Source organism: Bombus flavifrons, chromosome 5, assembly GCF_040668555.2.
Source record: "Bombus flavifrons isolate JBK064 chromosome 5, iyBomFlav1_principal, whole genome shotgun sequence".
Classification (NCBI taxonomy): Eukaryota; Metazoa; Arthropoda; class Insecta; order Hymenoptera; family Apidae; genus Bombus; species Bombus flavifrons.
This window is the reverse complement of record NC_138446.1, coordinates 11,622,413-11,635,989: the sequence shown is the minus strand read 5'-3', so window position 1 is coordinate 11,635,989 and position 13,577 is coordinate 11,622,413. Positions and strand designations below refer to the sequence as shown.

Here is a 13,577-nt window from a genome sequence, read left to right as displayed (position 1 = left end):
GTTAGTGGAACCTAATTACTAATAAGAAGTAAAATTTTTAACTAGTAGATGGCGCTATCACGATGAGGTCGCAACGAGTGTACACGAGAACTTCCTTTTGATACGTGGAAGTCGTGGAACATTCAAAGGTAGTGTTTCGAAAAGGAGTTTCATTGTATTTATTGGTAATATGGTAAGTAAAGATTAATGTAATTCGATAAATAAGATTCTTAATTATTTATACAAATGATTTAATATTAAAAGAAGTAGTAGATGCATGTTATTCAAAAGGATTCCAGGAATGATATCCATGCTACAACATGTAGCTGATTATTATATACTGTTTCAATAATGTGAAATAAGTAATATATTAATATATTTTGTTTATTACTTCAAATCAATAAATTGTATATTCTATATCATCAAAAGTGCGATCTTGCCCTTTATTTTTAATTTACATTATTAGCATAGGTATACTTGGAAAGAAAGATACAAAAATAATATGTTAAAAGCGTTAAAGAAATTTTCAGTAAATTCTTTTAATAAACAATATTGATTTTTAAATGATGAAAGTTTTAGCTCACTTTGACAAATGAATGAAAAAATTATTCCCTATGTCACTGAATATTATATACTGATTAAACAAAAAGTTTATAGTTCTCTTTTAATCTAAAGAGTGTAATATGTATCATTTTTTAGGGGTTTGTAAAGGTTGTTAAGAATAAACAGTACTTCAAACGTTACCAAGTTAAGTTCAGAAGGCGACGTGAAGGAAAGACAGATTATTATGCACGTAAACGATTAACTATTCAGGATAAAAATAAATATAATACTCCTAAATACAGATTAATTGTACGTCTATCAAATAAGGATATTACCTGTCAGGTACATATATTTAGATAATTTAAAATCTATTAAAAAGACTTATCTTTCAATTATTAAAATTTATCATACATGTAGGTTGCGTATTCAAGGATCGAAGGAGATAGAATTGTATGTGCAGCATACAGTCATGAACTTCCAAAATATGGCATTAAAGTTGGGCTTACAAATTATGCTTCTGCATATTGCACAGGCCTTCTTTTAGCACGAAGAGTAAGTATTTTTGTATTATTTTATTTTACAATTATATATTTTATACTTAAATATTTGTTTAATGATGAAACACTCAGCTCGCTTTGATGTATAACTGAAGAGATATTAATTGTTCCCTGTTGTATATTTCTGAACAACAATTGTATAATATTCAATACGATTGAAGTTGGATCTGTTTCCAAAATTATGTGATACCATATGTTTTTCTATAGTTATTGAAAAAATTAGGCCTAGATACCTTGTACACTGGAACAACAGAAGTAACTGGTGATGAATATAACGTTGAAGAATTAGACGAAGGTCCTGGGGCATTCAGATGTTACTTAGATACTGGTTTAATGCGTACAACAACTGGTGCTAGAGTTTTCGGCGCCATGAAAGGTGCTGTTGATGGTGGTCTCAATATTCCACATAGGTATTTGTTAACATAATTATTATAAAAGATATTAAGATGTATTATAAAAAAATATGATGTTACCATACACATGCGCGTCATCTGAGTCGTAGCAAGACATGATTTTGTATCTGTGTTCTACAATACAATTTACTGTCTTTGCATGGATATAAAGAGATGAAAAAATGTGTTTCTGATAATATATAATTAAAGATAGAAATAATACAGGATATGTTTTTAAACATATGTTTAAACTTTTATATTGTTTTTCCATAAATAGCACCAAGAGATTTCCTGGGTATGATAGTGAATCAAAATCTTTCAATGCTGATGTTCATCGACAGCACATATTTGGACAACATGTTGCAAATTACATGAGAACATTAGAAGAAGATGATGACGACGCTTTCAAACGACAATTTTCACAGTACATCAAAAATGGTATTACTGCTGATAGTGTAAGTGTTCATACATTTTATTTACATATTGTCACTCATTCGTCCAGCTTATAATTACTGCAAAATTTCATGATCTTTGCAGTGTCGCAGTTGGACAATAATAAGTGCATTGGTTTTAAGAGATAAATGCATTGATCGTGGCATTTTTCACATTAACCTTTGTTACATTTCACTTTTCATAATTAATTTTTTATTTATATATTAATATTCTATATATTATATATAATTTTAAATATTAGAAGACATTTGTATAACTTTTGTCTACAGATTGAGGGTATTTATAAGAGCGCCCATGAAGCTATACGTGCAAATCCAGAACACACAAAGATCGTTAACGAAAAAATACCGGTGAAAAAGCGATGGAATCGCCGCAAACTTTCTTTAGCAGAAAGGAAAAACTGTGTTGCTCAAAGGAAAGCTAATTTCCTCAAAAAACTGGCGGAAGTAGAAGCTTAGTTTTATTGTCAACTTTCTGCATCAAAATCGATGTTCATGTATACATGAAGAATGTTTTGGTATAAAAATAAAAAATGTGTACTGGAAATTTTGTAATTTTTATTACTATGTGAATGAATATAATACTAAATTTATTTTATGCAATAGTTTATTTAAAAGTACATCACACAATAATAGATAATATAGACGACACAAAAATATCTCGTCTATTAATTATAGATATTACAAATATATTCTTTTTTACTATTAGCTTGATAAATGTATATGACATGTAATAATTATGTTATTCATTGTTCGTATTTGTATTGCTACATTGTATACATAAATTTTTACATAACGCATTTGTGTGCAATATACGGATATATATCTACTACACAGAAAAATTAAAAATAAACAAATTGAAATGTTAATCGTGAATAAATTAACAAATTACATATATGCTATTTCAAATATAAAAATTTAATTCCTGTGTGATGATAAATCAACAAATGTATATGTGCGAGTAATTTTGTCAAAGATTTATGATATTAAAAAGAACGTATACGTATCTTTAGATTAACAATTATTTTTGATCTAGCGGAAAAGCGATAATCTACTACGGGAACCAGGTAATCTGCCTCGCTCGTCAATTAATCCAGCTTGAATGTCTCCGATCGACGGAACAGTTCTTACTTCCCCTCGAGCTGCTACACTAGGTGGTGATTTAAGTAAACGACGTGCTACATTTGTTATATGATCCTTCGATATCTCATCTACAAATTAATAATACAAATACAGCTAGTTTATATATATTAATGAGTAATATTCATATTTATATATGATTTATATATAGTTACATATAAGGATATTGACTGGTAAGAATTTCTTGAGTAGCAACAGAGATTTATGTCAACATTTTTTGGGGAAAGTTACTATATTTTTAAAGGATGTGTTGAAATAATGAAAACGAATATCAATTTTGAAATAACTACTAAATCAGATCAAGAATTGAGAAAAGAATAGATTTTCCATGGAGAGTTCCGAGCAACCAATATCCGTATACTTCAGTATAATATAGGACCAATACCAATTGCCTGTATGAAGTATTCTGGTCGTTTTCTAGAACCAGTGGCTAAAACTTGTCTTCCAATATCTTCAAATACAACCGGTCTTTGTTCCAAATTCATAAGTAACATAGATTGCAATTGCTTCTTTGCTCTCTACATTATTAAAAAATTCTCCAATTAAGATTAAAAGTGGATAAAAAAACATAATTATTGCACATATGTGCACAATAGAACTTATAAATGAAATCATACCGCTAATTCATTATCTGTAATATTATTTGTCATAGTAACCATCTCATGTACGATCACCTCTACCATGTCTCTGACATGAGAGGGTGTACAAGATGCATGAATATAAAAAAGACCTGTATCAGCATATGCGTGATTGTATGCAGTTGCACTATACAACCAATGATACCTGCAAAATAACTGTTTTATAACAATACTTAGCTTTTCAAAGAATAAGAACTTATCTCACATTTTACCTATTAAGTACATTCGTGTACAGACGGGTATACATTCCTTTTCCTGGACCTCCGGCACTGAAACTGTTACCACCACCCATCATCATATTTAAAACACACATTGCTACGAAATCTGAATCTTGATGAGAACAGCCTTCCAAACCTATTACTACATGTGATAATTCTGGTAGACCACTAGGTCCTGCATACACAGGTACATTACATTCTTCCTATACAATTATACAATTTAAAACTATTAAATAATAATATTCAAAAATACTAGTATGTTTAATTTAAAGAGATAACTACTAGTATGTAACCTCCAGTATACTGAGCAATCGAAGCGTCAACTGTATTTGAAAATTTTCCTACTGATATCGAGCTATTCTTCTTTTGTTCTTTTTCTCCTTCTTCTTCCCAAACCGATTTTTTTTCAACGAAATATCTATAATAACAATAATAAATTATACCTAACAGTGAATATCACAACTTAAATTGCATAAATGATATAAATTATGAGAGATAGCTTTTAAATTAGCAAAAATCAATCTAGTAGTATTTTGATTTATATTGATGAATACTTAACAGTTTTACATATAATTACTTTTGAACTGCTAAAACAAGGTCCTCATGTTCTACACCAACTCCAGCTACTACCATCCTGTGTGGTGTGTAATGATGTTTTAAATACTCAAATAATATTTTTCTATCTATATGGTCAATATTTTCCTTTGGACAAATCTTTGGAAGACCAAGAGTATTATTTCTATATGCAGCCTATGCAGAATAAATTTTACTTACAATTAGATGAGCATTGTTAAAATTTTCCAGAAATATTTTTTTTTATTTACCGCATGAATCATATCCATAAGTATTGGCTCTTGTTCTGGCCTTGTAAGTAAAGATTCCAACTCAAATCGAATCATCTGTCTTGCTGCATTTATCTAAAAATTTTGATATCCAGGTTGAATTTTTATATTCTTTCTATATCTTCATATAACAAATGATTATACTAATTTGTCTAACTCTATGAAAGTAATATACCTAAATTTATTGATTTATAATTTATTGAAATTTATAAAAGATTATTACTTTCTGTTATAAATAGAGTGATATAAGTAAGATGATATCGTATAAAAACATTTACCTCATCCTCTGTAATTTGAGGCCTTAAAACAATATCACCCAAAATTTGTAGAACAGTATCCAATCCACGACGTTCTGCAGATGCTGCATAAACAAATGTATCCCTGGATGCTTGACAATCACATATACCTCCATGTTTTTCTAGAGCTAGCATTATTTGGTCTTTATTCTTGTACGTTTTGGTAGACTGAAAGAGTAAATTACTGATTTTTTTTATTCTTCGAATACTAATTCTTCATTATATTCTAAAAATCTTACTCCAAATGCCAACTTTTCTAGGAAATGTGAGATACCATTGGGGTATGCAATTTCATATCGAGGACCAGAATCAAGCAATACTGTAAAACATTATTTTATAGTATAAATAAATAATTAAAATAAAAGATTTTTTACAAACATTTTTTGTACTTACCACCTACTGTACAAAATTGGCCAAATCGATTTTCAGAGGCAACTCTTAATCCATTTGACAAAACTGTTACTTTAGTAACCTGATGTTCTTCTTTAGCAGTAGCATAGATTGCTTTAGGTAAATTAGGTATTGGCTTGGTTAATGGAGGAAATGGTGTAACAATTGATTTTCGTGTTATTTTATTATTAGGTACCTTCTGGGAGGAAAAATCACATCTTTTTAAAAAACAAAAAGATTTTCTTCGTATTGCACTGTAAAGAATACCATTACATTTAATAAAGTAATAGTTGATTTATAAATATGAGCTTGACAAGGTTAAGTGAAAGATACTTATATCGCTGTAAAATTCTTTCTTCTTTTTAGAGTAATTACCTTTTAGTAAAAATAACTGTCAAGGAACTTTGTGATATTTGCATTAACATTTTCATCTTACTGTTCGTATCAAATCATTTAATTTATATGTATATAACTTAACTTGTCACCTTCACAGTTTAGAAGCGAAAAATGATTAAGTGGACAATATTAAAAACTTGGACAAAAATAGCCTACAAATAGTCTCCTCTTAAATAAATGTACTTACATTAACATATATTTATAAATTTATAAACCTACTTATACAGATGTGTTCAATAAAAATTCCGTACGAATCAGTGGTGCCACGGGTCTAGAACTCTTGAAAACGTAGTAATGGATGATTTATTTAAATATGTCATAAGTATTAGCGATAAAAATTGTTTAATTTATTCTTCAACCAGACAGTTGGTAAGAGAAGTAAGTTTTTTCATGCTTCTGTGCTTCATTACATTTATGAAAAAATAAACGATAAAAACGTAGCCCAGTAATTATATCGTAAAATTTCGACAGGATCCATAACCTACCTAAATACTTAATAGAATAAAAATGAGTTCTCTTAAACGAAAGAAATTAAAAACTAAGAAAGTAGAACGGTCAACTTTAAAAGTAGCAGGGAAATCCCGTAAACAAATTCGTAAAGAGCTCAGGCAGCAAAAGAAAATTAATAGATCAGTTTATTTAAAAAACAGAAATGAATTACGTACTACACGTGGGTACGTCAATGATAATAAAACAAATCATAGCGAGCTAGTTGACAAAACAATACAAGATGGATATAAGGAATGTACAAAAGAAATTAAAAAAAGGAAGCTTGAAGAACTTGAACATAAGAAGAAAAATAAAAAACACAAATTACTTAATGAAGCTAATTTAATAGAGGACAGAGAAATTAAAAAATTGGAAAAAAGATTGAAATTAAATAAAAGAAAAAATAAGACAATTCCTAAGTCTTTTGTAACAGATGGTTTGGACTGTATCCTTTTCATTTTATTATTAAAATTTCTGTGTGTAATTATGTACACATTGTAACTTATTTGTTATTGTTATTAATTTCCTTAATGTATAATTATAAATATATAATTAGATCTTTTAGATTTTTGTTTAGAGAAAGATAGGAAACATATCATAGAAACAGAAAAGGAGATCTTAGAAAATGAATTTAATATTGATTTTGATACAAATTCATCAGAAACAGTGGAAGGAAATGAATATGCAAATATCAATTCAGATACTGTTAATAAAAGTAAGAATGAAAATATTGATTTTGATGCATTTGTTGAAGAACAATCTGATAACCACAGTGATTCAGACGGACTTATGCAAGTGAAAGTACCTAAGACTAAAAAGACAAAATTGGCACAAGCTAAGAAACCTGATAATATTGGCATCAATGACAAAGATACATGGGAAGATATTTATGGAAGAAAAAGAGATAAAGAAGGCAATATTATACATAATACTAGCAGATATGTTCCACCTGCTGTAAGAGCAATTACTATGCATAATATGAATCCTAATGATGAAAAATTGCTTTCCTTAAAAAAACAATTAAAGGGTTGTTTAAACAGAGTGACAGAACAGAATATGTATAGTATAGCAAACCAGGTAATTATATAATTATATACGTAAAGCAAACAATAGTTATGTAAATAAATGTTACAGATAGAAGAAATGTATATGACAAATAGTCGTAATAATATGAACAATGTACTATCAGAATTAGTGATTGAAAGTTTAGTATCACATGTACTTACACCAGATCGTCTTATTTCTGAGCATATGATGTTAATTGCGATATTACATGCTAATATTGGTATTGAAGTGGGAGCTAATTTTTTAGAAAAGCTTATTAAACAATTTGTTGAGATGATGGAAAAGTTACAAGATGTAGCAAACAAAGAATTGGATAATGTTGTTCTCATGATTTCACATTTATATAATTTTAAAGTATGGAAATTTGATTAAACAACATAAAGTTAACATAAACATAAAGTTAAATAGTTTTTTTAAATTTACTTTATGTAGGTATTTGGATATAAGCTCCTTTATCAGATACTTGATAAATTGATGGCTAAGTTTACAGAAAAAGAGATTGAATTGATATTACTTATTCTAAAAACAGTGGGATTTTCATTGAGAAAGGATGATCCAAGTGCTTTAAAGGAATTTATACAAAGTCTACAGCGAAAAGCTAGTCAGGAAAATGGAGAAAAGTAGGTTATTTAATATTTTTCGAATATACATACACACATACGCTCCTACGTGTGCACGCACACATACAGAACGAAAATTATTAGAAATTATCTTAATAATTTTCTTTATCACACAGTTCAAGAATTAAATTTATGTTGGAAATTTTGTTAGCAATAAAAAATAACAATATCAATAAAATACCTCAGTATGATCCTTCTCATGTGGAGCATTTGAAAAAAGTTATAAAAAGTGTAATACGCAAAGGCAATATAATAACACAGTTCAATGTGTCTCTAATGGATTTATTACGTGGTAAATGATATATTTGTAACAATTAAAACACAATGTACTTATATACATAAGTTAGGTGAAAGTTTATCTATTTTTCATTACAGCTGATGAAAGTGGTAAGTGGTGGATTATAGGATCAGCATGGTCTGGTTCAAGTAATGTGAATGATAAAGGAAATGCAAAAGAATATGATAAGCTTAATTTTGGTGCAAAAATTCTGGAATTGGCACAAAAACAGAGAATGAATACTGATACAAGAAAAAATATTTTCTGTATCCTTATGACAGCTGAAGATTATTTAGATGCATTTGAAAAACTGCATCATCTTGGTTTAAAAAATCAACAAGAAGCAGAAATCATACATGTTTTAATGCATTGCTGCTTGCAAGAAAATAAGTTTAATCCTTATTATGCAATATTAGCTCAAAAGTTGTGTGAATATAACAGAAAGTATCAAGTACTTAATATTATATTTTATAGTTATTTACATGGGATGTATAAGAAAGATTAGTCAAAATAACATTTCAGTATTAAATATGACTTAATGTAAAAGTAAATATTTATTGGAAAATCAAACATTTAATTTTCAAGTTACAATAATTATGTACAGAAAATGTTATATATAAATGTGCATGTGGAATTCTTTTAATGTCAGTATTGCTACAACATGCATGGATAGTGTTTATATTCAACAATAATTAAAGATTGCTGACTTTCATTATTTCTTAGAAGAACTGACCAATCTTTTTCCTACATTCTATGCATGCATATGTTATATAACTTATTCACATTTTATTATAATAATTTATTTTTGCTTAATTCAGCTCACAATACAATACACGCTTTGGGACAAATTAAAAACTCTGGAAACATACAACAATAAACAATTGTTTAATTTAGCACAATTTTTAATACATTTACTTATTGAAAAGTGTCTTGCTTTGTCAGTTTTAAAAGTAAGTGCTAAAGCTTTCAGTAACTAAGAAATGCTTATTCCAAATATTATGTATTATTATTCTATTGCAGGTCATCCATTTTACTGAATTAGAAAGGCACACTATGAAATTCCTTAGACAAATTATGTTGGGAATTCTTTTGCATGAAAATGAACAAGCTTGTATACAAGTGTTTGAAAGGATCTCTGTTCCTCCTCAATTACAAACTTTTAGAGAAAGCCTTCGTTTATTTATAAATTGTTTCTTAGTAAAAAATATACATTCATATAATATTTTGGATAAACAGAAAACAATGCTGAAGGGGAGAACTGAATTTGTAGATAAATTATTAATTTTACATGGATCTAAAATTGAGTTTTAAATTTGAAGTACAAATATAGTAATTTTTTAAAAAATATAATAATATAGTTGAAACGAAATAAATAACATTTATATTTCATACCGAAACATCAATTAATTTTACAACTAATAAGCATTATCAATAATACATACGTTTAAACATATTCCTAAATATGTCTAAAATGAAATTTCTCTTGAAATAAAATTATTCTTATGCATTTGTTTTTATAATTTATTGGAACACACACACGTATACATGTGTAGTATAATCTTACAGTTAAAGGTTTATATATTATTGTTTACCAATTATTGGTTCTGGAAAGTCTGCATGCAATGCTTATAAATATTTTCGAATTTTGAGTTTAAAGAACTAGTGCATCCGTATGCTCCTAATTGATGAATACGAACATAATCATCACAATTGATAATGCCATCACCGTTACAGTCCTATAGAAACAATAGAGAAAAAGGGAAAGTAAACAATTGCATAATAATATGTATATATGGATGTTTGTATGCATAATATATATGCGCGTACCTGACCATATTTCCACATATAATTCTCTACTGTACGAGCTGCACAGTGTACATCGTTCACGCATCGTGGATACGCTATATGAAAAACAAGTATTTTTATTGCTCTATTGCTTTATTTTGCATTTTCAATTATAATGGATGGTCTAAAAGTCTGCCTCACAATTTTTCAGAACGAAAGCAGAAAAGTACTGCGTTATCTTTAATTATCTTCCATATGGTAAGTTTTACTTAAACTAATCATTTTTCAACCCAAATACCAAACTTCTTTGTAGAGAATTAAAAATGCACCGAATGGTGAAAAAAACATGTATAATTCTATTTAAGAACATAAAAGTGACCTTGACTTTTCATCGAAATAAACCTTTTTTTGAAATTCTTAATTGTGTAATTTGTAATCGAATGAAATCTAATTATATTTTGTTCGAAATATTTTTTTGTCCGACTATCGGCCTGAAAAACCGTTGGGATTGATTTTTAGACCATCTTATATATTTAATCACATATAATTACGAACCATCTTGTGTCATACTATCGTTAATAATTGGTTTGCCAGCGTCAGCCCAATAAGCCCATGTTATACGAAATGGTCCACAAACGGATCCATCACAACCGATTGTAATGTTACATCCAGAAGCAGCTTCGCATATACATCCCAGACATACTCTTGATACCGGTTCTTTTCCTGTCGAATCTTCTTGCCCTATTATGTTTATAAAACAAAAATGTTTATTTGAAGTTTTAAATAAATCGAAAAACTGATTAAAAACATTCAGGGGATATAATTATGTATTAACAGTAAGATCTTTTTAATTATCTTAAATAAATTTGCTTAAACTTGTCGAACCTTGTTCATATATTCTAAGACAACCATTCGTCGATATGTAGTTGCATGATCGCTTGGTAGCATGAAACCGGATTCTGAGTTAACGAGTTTATACATTCTTTTTCCCCTTTTTCTTCTTCCTTTTTTTTTTTTTTTTTTAATAAATAAGCAAATATTTGAAGTTATTGTACAATATCTTAAATTTCTTTACTGCGGTAGAATCTTGATACAATACTTCTTTACACCTTACCTTTAATGTGTACCTTCTCTGTAGTTCTATGCCGTTTGAACAGAAGTATAATTAAAGTTAAACAATAACTTTTTATATAGTATATAATATTTGAGAAACATATTAATAATTGAAGTTTGATTGTTCATCAATTTACAATGAAGAAATCAAAAATAATTTCAAACGATTTGATATTTTACGCTACCTTTTATATCTGTCTAAACTGTTGTTCACTAACAGTAATAATTAGAGTCAATCAATATGAATCGTATGTAAATTGTCTATGAACATAAGTTAATTTGGCCGATTTAATCCACAAAAATTAATGATCTCCGAACTTCGAGCTAAGCAAAAATATAAATAATCATTCTTTTACTATTAAAATCAAACGTAGCTTACCATATATCAAGGATGTAAAGGCAACGATTGATAACAATGTTATAATCAAAGTGTTCAACAAAAAGGCCATCTTCCTTGAGAAACAAATCAATTTCTGTTCGAATTTCTACTTTCGTTAATGTTTGGAAATACCGTCACGATGTGTGGAAGAATATTCACGCGATATTCGTAACGTTCTCTTTTATATAGAAGAGAGTTGTCGCGCGTTGTTGCTTGCGGAGGTGGGGATTCTAACAAAGGTCAGTGGCAAGGACTATCTCTTGGAAAACATCGTGATCGAAAAAGGAAGATTTAAAACACAACTTGTCGCGACACTAAGGCATGCAGAGAAATAAAAAAAAACAAATCAAAACAGCAATAATTATATATTTCGATCTGTATCGCATACTTCAATTATAATAGGTATACATCAACTACAGTAGGCATTTAAACATCTATATGTTTTTTAGTTCTTGGAAAAAAAAAGTTACTTAGGACTATCTAAATTACTGAAACTAATATATTAAAAATTAACAAATGCATATTGATAAAATTATTAATGTTATGTAATAAAACTCTAACTTCATTCAGTTGATCCTGAAAGATCATAAGTATACAGTTTTATATATAAATTGTGTTTCTATAGATGTAATTTATACAATACGATGTAAAATAAGTAGAATCTGTTTAAAGAGTATGAGGTTTAGATTTGATAATATATGTAAGTACTCAAGGATTGCTTATTTTAATAATTTATTTAATATCATCCTTGACACCTTTTACTCCGCCTTCTTTGTTCTTTACAATACCATATTGCTTGACTACGTAAATTATATATTTATTCACGAGACAAAAATTATTCTGAAACCGGATTTTGAGCCGATACAGCATCTCAAAGCTTCTTGTGAAAGCTTTTACGGTTTTCTTTTCTTTCTTTCTGTATCTTATCTTTTCTTTTTTCATTGAATCCTGAGCGTTAATTGCACTATTCATTTTCTTAAAGACACCAACATTTATGTTTTGCAATTTTACAATTATATTGTTCTAATATAATATAATCTTTCATTTCTTAATGTAATATTACATTAGGAAATAATGTACGAAGGTGTCGAGATTGGTATAATTACAAAATATTAACAAAATACTTTAAAGACATATTCTAAAGGAAAGAATATATTTTATTGCAATTTCATGTTTTACTGTAATTTTACCGCAAGAGCACAATGATGTCATTCGTAACAAACGGAACTACCAAATGACGTCATCTGTGACAAACGGAACTGTATACTAAATGTATTTAAAATACTACGTATGTACATACTTATAAATACATACATACAATCAGAGCGGAAATCCTCTCTGATACAATATGTCTGTAATTATAGAAACTTTGTAATCATAAATCAACAATAAGAATAAGAATGGTGATTGTTCTAATCGATGGAATCTATTCCATCCATCGAATATTTTGGATAGAAATCCGTTTTAAGTATGACCGAATATCTCATAGCGATATTTAATCTTCTATTGGATATGGTACGAATCAGACCATAGATAAATAAGCAATAACAAAATAATTAATCAACAAAGAATTCAACTAGCAACTAGCTTTGCATTGTAAAGGTATCAAACGCAGTTAGTACTAGTGAGAAATACAAATAAGTAAGTTTACTATTGTTTATAATCACACAAGTCTATTTATTAAACTAGTTTTACAAAATTAGTAGTTTACTGAAAGCAACTCCCTGGTAAGTGAATAAGAAACGTATAGGAGAAACCTATCAGCGATTTAGGCTGGGGTTATATATATATAAATGTATATCTATTTTTTATATCAATGGCTATATAGAAAAAAACAGAGAAATAATATTAAATTTGTTGAATTCTTCCTACATTTTTTATTTCTAGTAACAACGACACCTAAGTAAAGAAAGACTACTCTTATACGGTCTTCAACAATAAAAATTAGGGGATATATTAACAATAATTTGGATAGGGATATTAGTTATATATTAAATTAACGCTAC

At 28.3% G+C, this 13,577-nt stretch overlaps 4 protein-coding genes across 4 annotated transcripts; 2 read left to right on the top strand and 2 right to left on the bottom strand.

Moving 5' to 3' along the window:
- The first annotated feature begins 30 nt into the window (after positions 1-30).
- RpL5 (ribosomal protein L5) lies at positions 31-2,470 on the top strand. Its single transcript, XM_069112384.1, has 6 exons — positions 31-172; positions 679-864; positions 940-1,074; positions 1,287-1,489; positions 1,749-1,926; positions 2,194-2,470. The coding sequence occupies exons 1-6, from the start codon at positions 170-172 to the stop codon at positions 2,380-2,382; spliced, it is 894 nt and encodes a 297-aa protein (XP_068968485.1). The 5' UTR covers positions 31-169; the 3' UTR covers positions 2,383-2,470.
- A 42-nt stretch (positions 2,471-2,512) lies between these two features.
- On the bottom strand, positions 2,513-5,932 carry LOC138179529 (mitochondrial-processing peptidase subunit alpha). Its single transcript, XM_069112383.1, has 11 exons — positions 5,823-5,932; positions 5,451-5,701; positions 5,297-5,376; positions 5,040-5,225; positions 4,744-4,836; positions 4,497-4,669; positions 4,202-4,337; positions 3,914-4,122; positions 3,681-3,846; positions 3,449-3,581; positions 2,513-3,134 (listed from the first exon to the last, which is right to left on the bottom strand). Exons 1-11 carry the CDS (start codon positions 5,876-5,878, stop codon positions 2,956-2,958), a joined length of 1,662 nt encoding a protein of 553 aa, XP_068968484.1. The 5' UTR covers positions 5,879-5,932; the 3' UTR covers positions 2,513-2,955.
- A 148-nt stretch (positions 5,933-6,080) lies between these two features.
- On the top strand, positions 6,081-9,801 carry LOC138179528 (nucleolar MIF4G domain-containing protein 1 homolog). The gene is made up of 9 exons (XM_069112381.1): positions 6,081-6,221; positions 6,315-6,777; positions 6,889-7,409; positions 7,467-7,751; positions 7,830-8,017; positions 8,134-8,309; positions 8,393-8,745; positions 9,113-9,244; positions 9,315-9,801. Exons 2-9 carry the CDS (start codon positions 6,351-6,353, stop codon positions 9,603-9,605), a joined length of 2,373 nt encoding a protein of 790 aa, XP_068968482.1. The 5' UTR covers positions 6,081-6,221; positions 6,315-6,350; the 3' UTR covers positions 9,606-9,801.
- On the bottom strand, positions 9,789-11,785 carry LOC138179531 (invertebrate-type lysozyme 3). Its single transcript, XM_069112385.1, has 4 exons — positions 11,572-11,785; positions 10,635-10,820; positions 10,122-10,195; positions 9,789-10,030 (listed from the first exon to the last, which is right to left on the bottom strand). Exons 1-4 carry the CDS (start codon positions 11,639-11,641, stop codon positions 9,890-9,892), a joined length of 471 nt encoding a protein of 156 aa, XP_068968486.1. The 5' UTR covers positions 11,642-11,785; the 3' UTR covers positions 9,789-9,889.
- Positions 11,786-13,577: the final 1,792 nt, after the last annotated feature.

What these genes read in the sequence shown, in the direction of transcription:
- RpL5 (XM_069112384.1), top strand. An exon ending in ATAAGGATATTACCTGTCAG is followed by an intron (nt 865 to 939) that starts GTACATATATTT and finishes TCATACATGTAG; the next exon opens with GTTGCGTATTCAAGGATCGA. An exon ending in GGTCTCAATATTCCACATAG is followed by an intron (nt 1,490 to 1,748) that starts GTATTTGTTAAC and finishes TTCCATAAATAG; the next exon opens with CACCAAGAGATTTCCTGGGT.
- LOC138179529 (XM_069112383.1), bottom strand. Translation starts at nt 5,878, where the DNA reads ATGAAAATGTTAATGCAAATATCACAAAGTTCCTTGACAGTTATTTTT. An exon ending in CTCAAATTACAGAGGATGAG is followed by an intron (nt 4,837 to 5,039) that starts GTAAATGTTTTT and finishes CAAAATTTTTAG; the next exon opens with ATAAATGCAGCAAGACAGAT. An exon ending in TACACGAATGTACTTAATAG is followed by an intron (nt 3,847 to 3,913) that starts GTAAAATGTGAG and finishes GTTATTTTGCAG; the next exon opens with GTATCATTGGTTGTATAGTG.
- LOC138179528 (XM_069112381.1), top strand. Translation starts at nt 6,351, where the DNA reads ATGAGTTCTCTTAAACGAAAGAAATTAAAAACTAAGAAAGTAGAACGG. An exon ending in CACATTTATATAATTTTAAA is followed by an intron (nt 7,752 to 7,829) that starts GTATGGAAATTT and finishes TACTTTATGTAG; the next exon opens with GTATTTGGATATAAGCTCCT. An exon ending in TTGCTTTGTCAGTTTTAAAA is followed by an intron (nt 9,245 to 9,314) that starts GTAAGTGCTAAA and finishes ATTCTATTGCAG; the next exon opens with GTCATCCATTTTACTGAATT.
- LOC138179531 (XM_069112385.1), bottom strand. Translation starts at nt 11,641, where the DNA reads ATGGCCTTTTTGTTGAACACTTTGATTATAACATTGTTATCAATCGTT. An exon ending in CTTTACATCCTTGATATATG is followed by an intron (nt 10,821 to 11,571) that starts GTAAGCTACGTT and finishes TAAACATAATAG; the next exon opens with GGCAAGAAGATTCGACAGGA. An exon ending in CGATAGTATGACACAAGATG is followed by an intron (nt 10,196 to 10,634) that starts GTTCGTAATTAT and finishes TTTTTCATATAG; the next exon opens with CGTATCCACGATGCGTGAAC.